The sequence below is a fragment of the Vespa velutina genome, chromosome 25 (assembly GCF_912470025.1).
Source record: "Vespa velutina chromosome 25, iVesVel2.1, whole genome shotgun sequence".
Classification (NCBI taxonomy): Eukaryota; Metazoa; Arthropoda; class Insecta; order Hymenoptera; family Vespidae; genus Vespa; species Vespa velutina.
Window position 1 is genome coordinate 849,446 of NC_062212.1, and position 10,000 is coordinate 859,445.

Genomic DNA, 10,000 nt, shown 5'->3' on the forward strand with positions numbered 1-10,000 from the left:
AAAAAAAATGATGGAACGAAAAAGAATTTTTTTTTTCTTTTTTTTTTTTTTCTTTTTCTTTTTTTTCTTTGAAGATTAAAGAATCTTCTTTTGATCTCTGGTACGACATTTTTTGTCTCACTCTCTCTAAGAAGATTCACGGGGCACGGTTTTTTCTTTTTCTTTTTTTTCTTTTTTTTGTATACATATATATGTATGTATGTGTGTGTGTAGATATATATATATATATATATATATATATATAATTTTTCTTTTCACAAATATTCAAATTTTGGCACGACAAGCATCGAAAGTTAATATTTTCTTCCCGCGAAAAATTCTAATTACTTTTTGTTGTTTCTTTTCTCCCTTTTTTCCCTTTTTTTCCCTCCTTTTTTTTAATATTAATAAGCAAATAAATAATTACTATTACTATTATTATTATTATTATTATTATTATTATTATTATCATTATTATTATTATTATAATTATTTTCTTTTTTTTCTTTTTTTTTTTCTTTTAATTATTTTTATTATAAATAATTAATTAATTAATTAATTAATAAGGACTCGAAGTATCCCGTATTGGTACGTGGTGCTTTCGTAGCAATTTATTATTGTAACGAGAGATGAATGATACAACGCTATATATACATATATATATATATATATATATATATATATATGTATTATACGATTTGTTTTCTTTTTTTATATTATTAAAAAAAAAAAAAGAGCAAGATTATGATTTAATATAGATCGCGATATATGTTCTATGGTAACTTTATGAGTTATTATTAGAGTATCATCCAATAGATAAAGCAATTAAATGTAATTATTATTATTATTATTATTATTATTATTATATTATTTTATTATTATTATTATTATTATTATTATTATTATTATTATCATTTATTATTATTATTAATTATTATTAATTATTATTATTATTATCATTAGTAATTATTAATTATTATTGAAATACCGAATATAGATTAATACTTTTTATTATGACTTTTCGTAAATAGTGAATTAATTAATTATCTAATTAAAGATTAATGAGATATAAATTTTTCGTTTATCCCCATGCTAAATAATGCCAATATCCTCTTTTCATATTACTTTTTTTTTCTCTTCCTTTTTTTTTTTTTGTTTTTTTCTTTTGATTTTTATTTTACAGGAAAGCTCCAGAATGAGAAAGAGAGAGTGAGAGGGAGAGAGAGAGAGAGAGAGAGAGAGAGAGAGAGAGAGAGAGAGAGAGAGAGAGAGAGAGAGAGAGAGAGAGAAAGACGATGATACATTTTTTTTGCTTTTTCTTTTTATTTTCTATCATAATCATTTATATAATTATCGTTGATTGACCATAATATATGATATGTGACTTTATTTTATATATATATATATATTTTTTTTTTTTCTTTTTTTACATATATAGAAATAATTTTTTTTTTATCTTCATTAATGAGACTATTTTATTTGTTATTTAATTATATTATTTCTTTATATATATATATATATATATATATATATATGTGTAATTAATTATTAAATATAAATAAATTATATTATATATTAATATAAGATTATATACCTCCGGTATTATTTAAGTTGACAATTATGAAAAATCAATGTAATGACGTTTAATTAGCTCAATCGTTTACAGTAATATTTTGAAAAGAAAAACCACACACACCCTTAAAAAATTCGTGTGGGTTTGAATCCCACTGAGGGTAGGAAAAAAAAGAAAAAAAGGTCGCCCACAGCCATTTTTTCCTTTAAAATTTTCTTTACGTTCAAAAATGATTAATTATTTAATTGTTAATATTTATATATAACAAAATATGATATAATTTTAAATGACACACTCTCTCTCTCTCTCTCTCTCTCTCTCTCTCCTCAAAAACGTATATATTATATAAAAAAGAAGGAAATCAAAAATAATCTTTATTGATGGTTCAAAAAAAAAAAAAAAAAAAGAAACAGCGAGAACAAAAAGAATTAATTTTCACGATTTTTAAGGGGTTCTCTTCTCCATTTGATATAAAAAAAAAAAAAAATTAGTTTCCATAATTTTAAGTTCTCTTCTTCAATTTGGTTAAAAAAAAAAAAAAAAGAAAAAATAGAAAAGAAATTTATCATCCTAATAAACTACGAGGAATGGATGGAAGAGATATAGGGTGAAGGGAGAACGATGAGGAAAATTAGAAATTTTCAAATTCCAAGGTTCGAATTTTGATAAACATAGTGTATGTGTATCATTTGTTTATCTATATCATCAATTCACTTTTAATGATCTCAAAAATGATTCTCAAATCAATTATGGTTCAAAACAAATTAAAGGTTCTTATTTGATAAAAGAAGAGAGAAAAAAAAAAAGAAAATAAGAAAAATATATTTGACGGCATTGGATGGGATAGAATAGGGTGAGGAGGAGGAGGGGGGGGGATGCGTGAATTGAGAATTTCAAAAATTATTTTTTCTAGAAATAAAATATTTTTTTGGAAATAGAACAGCAAACATTAACAATAACGATATACGATAATTGCGGAAAAAATCTTGATTGAACTTTACAAAAAAGATAAAAAGAAAAAGAAAAAAGAAAAAAGAAAATGGCCGTACGACTCTCAACAAAATAATAAAGAAAAAAGAGCTACTATTTCTTTTTTCATTATTTCGTTCGTTCGTTTTTTTATTACGACATTTTATTCTCTACAATTTAGCTAACTATTGGCGGGAAAAAGAGTATAAAAAGAAAAATGTACACACGCACACACACACACAAAATAAGAAAATAAATCTCTCAATCGATCTTTTTTGAATTAAAATTTAAAATTAATATTAAAGATTGATTCGTAATAATATTAATAATAATAACAATAATATTAATAATAATAATAATAATAATAATATTAATAATAATAAAGTCGATATATAATATTCGTCGAAATTCGATGATAATAATATATCGAGGTGTATATATTTATACATAACATAAGATTTAAATTGCAAAAATGAAAACGAGAGAGAGAGAGAGAGAGAGAGAGAGAGAGATCCTTATTTAAAAAAAAAAAATGAAAGTGAAATTAACGTACAATGAAATATATATCCAACAATTTGTTTTTGTTTGCCTTTTTATTTAATTTTTTTTTTTTTTGAAATTATATAGGCCCATGCATATATATATATATATATATGTATATATATATTTCTTTCTTTTTTTTGTTTTTTTTTCCGTCGATTTTTCTTTGGGAACGAAAAGAAGAAAAAAAACAATTATTTTTCGAAAATAATTTTCGAATCTTCGTTCTCTGTTGTGGAACAAACACATACACAAATATACGTATACATATACGTATACGTACATACATACATATATGTATACAATTGATTTTAAAAGTGGGTCGTCCATTTTCTTTTTGTTCTTTTTTTCTTTTTTTTTTCTATAAATAAAAGCATAAATTTTATGTTAATTTGTAATAAGAATTAATTTTAACTATTATTTTTTTCACTAAATAGACCACCCCCACTTTCAGAATCAACGGCTCATGTATACATATATATATATATATTTCTCTCTCTCTTTATATATATATATGCTCTCAATATATACCTGTATAATTATTACATACATACATATATATATATATATATATATATCAACGTGTAGATAAGAACGAATAGTTTAGCGAAAAAGTGAAGATGAAAAGATTAAACAAACAAACATATATATATATATATATCATTTTGAAAATTTCAATGTTCAAATAACAAGGAGAGAATGAAAGAAAAAAAAATTTAGAAGAAAAAAAATCACACATATATATATATATATATATATATATATATGGCAAACGATTCGTCCAGTTCAATATACACGAGGCATTACAAAACAAAAATAATAATAATAATAATAATAATAATAATAATCTGTAATAATGGAGAAGATTAAGAAAAAAAAAATAAAAAGGAAAAAGATTATGAGAGATAGATAGAAAAAGAAAGAGAGAGGGAGAGGGAGAGTGAGAGAGAAAGAGAAAGAAAAGAAACAAAATTATCTAATTAAGATCTTAATTAAAATCGTTCTTAATTTTATACCGTTTCACGTATTAGAAATAGAACTTGTATATGTATTAGGAAAGGGAGAGGCTCCTCCCCTTTTCCCCCACTTCTCACCATCCAACCAATACCACTTCTTTCCTTCCTTCCTTTACCCCCACCACTCCACCACTATCTGTCGCCATATTTATATGATATTAATATAGTCGTAATAATATTAATATTAATATTAATAATAATAGTAATAGCTTTAGTAATAATGTTAATAATAATAATAATAATAATAATAATAATAATAATAATAATAATAATAATAATAATAATAATAATAATAATAATAATAAATTCGTTACTCGATGTATTGCAAGTACAAGGACGATTTTTTCAACTTTTTTACATACAAAAAAATAGTAATTAATAAACGACAAGTTACTTTATTTTATTTTATTTTGTTTCGTTTTATTTTTTACTTCTTCTTTTATTTTTTTTATTTGTTTTAGAAACAGACGCACACGCGCTCTCTCACACAAATACACAAACACACATACACACATACACACATACACACACAGACACACACACTTGCCGATTTCGCTTATTGGATTGCGACACCGATGTTACCTTTGCTATATGGAGTTGTGTAAAAAAAAAAAGAAAAAAAAAAATGAAAAAAAAAATGAAAAACGGGAAAAAAAAGTAAGGTATATTTAATAAAACGATTCACGAATCACACAGTCAAAATAAAGTAAAGTAAAATAAAGTAAATTAAATTAAAGTTAATCGATTAAGAAAACGAGAGAGAGAGAGAGAGAGAGAGAGAGAGAGAAAGAAAGAAGAAAAAGCGAATGAAGGGTCAAAGAAAAAAAAAAAAGAGAAAGAATTTCGTTGGAGATACAGTCGGTACATGTGTCGTATATTAAATAAATAAATGAATGAATAAATAAGTAAATAAATAAATGAATAAATGAATTAACGCCGATTAATCGTTAAATGAATAAAATAAATAAAATAAATGATTAAATGAATAAATAAATTAATTAATTAAATTAATTATTAAGGTGATTACATTGTAATTATAGTATGTACATTAATTTATTTCGAATTAAACTCCAATATATTGAAATACATTATATAATAAAAGTGTAAAAGTGTACGAGGTAAACATATTATTATGATAATATATACATATATATATATATATATATATGTATATATATATATATGTATACATATGCAACATACATACATACATATATATGTATATATATATATATATATTTATATATTTATATATATATATATAAACATACATATATATATATATATATAGCGCAAGAAAGATGACGAGAAAGATGGTGGTAATTATAAAAAAAAAAAAAGAAAAAATGGAAAAAAAAGGGGAAAAAAAAAAGAACAAAAACAAAAAGTACTGTTTATACGATAACAAAAGCAAGAGTGTAATATTAATCGTAACCGTGATTATTCATTTATTAATACCAATGATTCATGGAAACGATGAAAAAGTTTATTTACTTGTAATGTTATCATCATTGTATTTATTCATATTTTACAATAAATAAGACAACAGATTCTTTATCGTTTATTACGAATCATACTAAACCAATAAACAATTTCTTTTGGATATAAATTAATAGAAAAGATAGAAAGAAAAATGAAGATCCTTAATAAGAAAATAAATATTATTTTTTAACAATTAAATCTCCAATTTAACATTCGTCGAAATCTTTTTAATTATTTCGAATGGATGATTTTTTATTAGATTCGACATTTCAAATTTCGCGCCGGTTCTAATCTAGACGATCGAAATTTTTCTGTTTCGTTCCGTTCCGTTCCGTTCCGTTCTGTTCTGTTGTTTTAACAATCACATCGAATCGAACAAATGAACGTATAAATATTTTTTCTAATTATTTGATAAATTAGACATAATAAATTTTACGCCTTTTCTAACCTAGATAATCGAAATCCTTCATTAGTCTCGTAAGATTTAATAAACAATTATTTCGATATAATAAATAAAATAATTATCTTTCAATCATTTTATAACATTCGACCGATCAAACGATTATTACATACCATATATATATATATAAATATATATATATATATATTTATATGGAAAAGCTAGAATCAAAAAAAAAGGAGGTTAAGTCTCGAATGTTCTCGTATTTTCGATCAGAAACAATCAAAAAGAAAAGGAAAGAAAAAAGCAAATCGCCATTCTAACCTCAAATCTTAACAATAGATGAATTAATTGCTTCTACGATGTATATACATATAAATATATTTATATATATAAAAGAAAAAACGAAAGGGAAAAGAAAAATATTCCTCATTCAAAAAAAAAAAACCGACCTTAAAAAATTAATCTCAAAAATGAAAACGAAAAATTAATTCGAGTGCGAGAGGGGGAGAAAAAACAATTATTTATTAACGCGATAATTTTGAAACATTTCGTTTGACAATCAAAATACAATCAATAATAATAATAATAACAATAATAATAATAATAATAATAATAACAGTAGTAACAACATTAACAATAATAATAATAACAATAACAATAACGATGATAAGTAAGAAAAATAATAGTAATCTAAAAAGAAAAGAAAAAAGAAATCATGTACGTGTAATCATGGTTGGTCGATGGACATTTGTAAGTCGTATACATCAGTGCGTTGTCATCGAGAAGAAACCCAACACATGAAGAAATATACACACATATATACACACACGTATACGCACGAGCCTTTGTACGAGTGTTTACATCGGTTTAGTAATGGCGACGATATATACGTATACATACATATATATATATATATATATATATATATATATATATATATATATGGCTTTCAATGGCTCCGATTTTCAATATTCACTCTCTCTCTTTCTCTCTCTACGTATACGAAGTTTACACAAATACACGTCTTATGAATGTTCCGTTATGATATAAAATGTAATTGTGTTGGTAATGGCGATTCCGAAAATTGTGGTTGCGTTGGTAATAGTGTTAGTGAATCGTAATGGCTATTCCGATAGTTGTGTGATTATGTGTTGGTAGTAATGGTAATGATGGTAATGGCGATTCCAACAGTTGTTGGAATTGTGTTGGTAGTAGTGATAGTGATGGTAATGGCGATTGCGACAGTTGTGTTTATATTGATTATGTTGGTAGTAGTGGTAATGGTGGTGGTAGGTTGCCATCGTGGAAGAGATCAGCAGGCGATTCATGTATATCAGTGTAGTGATCGTCAGTGTGTCGTCCAAAAATAGATAAATGGACGACGAGCGTGCCGTTGTCCTCGTATGTGTTCGGTGGTTTTATTATCCCAATGTGACAATGTTATACCGTATAACGAAATTATTTATAATCAAACAGATTTAATTGATGAGGGATTGTTATAGTTAGTAATGGAGGTTCTTAAAACTACACAAGAAATTGTTCATGAAGGATGGCTCATCAAATCGCCACCTACTAAACTATGGAGAGCTGTAAGTTTTATTTGTTTAATGGCATTATAGATGATTTATTGGTCGTTCAATTTTTCTTTTCTTTCCCCTTTTTTTCTTGGTTTTTTTTTTTTTCTTTTCCTTTTGTCATTGTCGTTGTTATCATCGAGCCCAAAATGAAACTTATTATTGTATCATTTGTTTACATTTGTTCACTTGTAAGTTAATTCCGACAAAACTTCTTCTTTCTTCTTCTTTTTTTTTTTTTTTTTTTCTATCTCTTTCTTTTACTTACAATTGAAATCCTAACCTTACTTTTTTTCCTTTATGTTTTCATTCTATTACTATTGCATCCTATAATTACATTATCAAAAGTTATAATATTTTTTAATAGGATTACTTTGATTTTAATTTAACTTATAATTTTCTTATTACAAAGGAATGAATCTTTATTGTCTCTTGACAATAATGTCGGTTGGTTCTTTTTCTTTTTTAATTTTTTGATTACAGCGATGGAGAAAACGTTGGTTCGCATTAAGACACAGCGGTGAATTACCTGGACAATACTTTTTAGAATATTATACGGACAGACGTTGTAGAAAATTAAAAGGTCGTATAGATCTTGATCAATGCGAACAGGTAATATATAATTTATAAGAAATTTTTAAATCATTTGTCAATTGTTATTATATGATAAAAATTTTTTTCTAGGTTGATGCTGGTCTTAGGTTTGAAAATTGTAAACAGAAATATCAATTTACGTTCAATGTTAAAACACCAAAGAGAACTTATTATTTGGTAGCTGAAAGTGAAGCCGATATGAACAAATGGGTAGCTGCTGTTTGTCAAGTTTGCGGTTTGAAGGCTTACACTCAAGATGAGGAACAACAATGTCAAAGTAAATCGTTATTTCATTTATATTATAAAAATCAAAAAGATAATTTTATTCTATGATTTATGTATAAAAACAATTTTTTATTATATATATATATGTATATATATATATATATATAGTGTTTCAATATGAATCCCAAGAATCACCACCGATCTCACCAACAAGTACAATATCTGGGCCTTATATTCCTATTAGCGAATGTATATCTGGTCGTCGTCTTAACGATACCAGTTCTCTTAGTTCAGGGATGGGACAAGGACCAGAACATTATGATGCTCCAAGAAGATTAGCACCATCACCACCAAGATCACCTACGACTACTGACGCAGAAAGTGTCTTTACGGATGATGAATGGACAGCTCCTGTACCAAGTGTCAATTGGGATACATTTCCAGGTAATAAAAGATCGATCAAGAAAAAGAAAAGAACAAAGTTTATCAATCGTATATATAATTGAAAAAAAAAAAGCATCTTATGTGTATATATATATATATATATTAAACTTAACATATAAAAACAGCCGACTCCAGAGGTCAGAATTCTGTTGACGCTGAGATAGGCTCATGGAGCGTTAGAAAGAGATTTGGAAAGTTAAGAATAGTGGATTCAACTGTACCACCTGCCGTAGAAAAATTACCAGCACCACCAAGACCACCTAAACCGCCGCACATGTTACCTGAAAATCCTGGACATAATTATTTAAATTTGGATGGTGCTACTGAAAGTTCAAAGCCAACAACACCTGCTACACCAGCGCCAAATACTATTGCAATTGGTTCGGTAACGGATGAATCATATGATTTTCCTAGATCCCATCAATCTGGACAGACAACGGAGAAACATGTTTATTCTAATGCCGCACCAAGTACAATAGAAGAGACACGTGTTTTCCGATATGATTTTCATGAGGATGAACCACCAAGTCCAAGATCGGAAAGTTCAGTGACAGCAACTTATTCGAATTTACCAAGTCCATTGATAAGAGATAATAGTACAGTTGTTTCAATATCATCATCATCAACGATTGCTGTTCCACCACCGCCTGTTGTTTACAGAGAATTAAAACCAGGTAGAAAAACAAGCGATTCTACGTCAATTATTAGCAACGAGGCATCACCTGGTACTAATTTATCAACGTTAGAAATGAGCTCTAGCGAACATTCACCTGCTGAACCGCCAAGTATTAATAGAAAACTTAAACCACCATTGAACAAATCACCTATAGAAGGTAATTATTATTAAAAGATAATTTTATTATTGAATGGATTAGAATTAATCTATCAAATGGAATGAAAATTGATATCTGTATAAGATTATTAATGAATTGATTTATTTTAAAGGACCATTACAACTTGCTTCACCACCTGGAAGAGGTAGAATGCGAGCAGCACCTAGTCCTACTCCTCCAATGCATACGCATTCCGTTAGACATCAGTCGACGTCGGATGAGGATAATAATGCTTTCGATGATAAAGAGGAGGTAAATAGTATGAAGAAAAAAAAGAAAAAAAAGAAAAAAAAAAACAATGACGTGCGTCAAATCAAGTCACACTCGACAATTGTATTACATCTTTTACTTTCCTTTTTTTTTTTTTT

General features: G+C 26.2%; 1 protein-coding gene across 3 annotated transcripts in view; it reads left to right on the top strand.

Annotated features, from left to right (window-relative positions):
* Positions 1-7,108: 7,108 nt before the first annotated feature.
* The window catches only part of LOC124957437 (GRB2-associated-binding protein 2), an 11,026-nt gene continuing 8,134 nt past the window's right edge, over positions 7,109-10,000 (top strand). Inside the window, exons 1-7 of one of the 3 annotated variants that reach the window (XM_047514513.1) lie at positions 7,109-7,363; positions 7,465-7,551; positions 8,020-8,148; positions 8,221-8,407; positions 8,524-8,799; positions 8,925-9,632; positions 9,745-9,884. In XM_047514513.1, the coding sequence (XP_047370469.1) occupies positions 7,337-7,363; positions 7,465-7,551; positions 8,020-8,148; positions 8,221-8,407; positions 8,524-8,799; positions 8,925-9,632; positions 9,745-9,884 (1,554 nt within the window). In that variant the 5' untranslated portion in view covers positions 7,109-7,336. Of the gene's footprint in view, positions 7,364-7,464; positions 7,552-8,019; positions 8,149-8,220; positions 8,408-8,501; positions 8,800-8,924; positions 9,633-9,744; positions 9,885-10,000 lie in introns of those variants that run through there. The other 2 variants (XM_047514512.1, XM_047514514.1) reach the window with 2 other exon arrangements.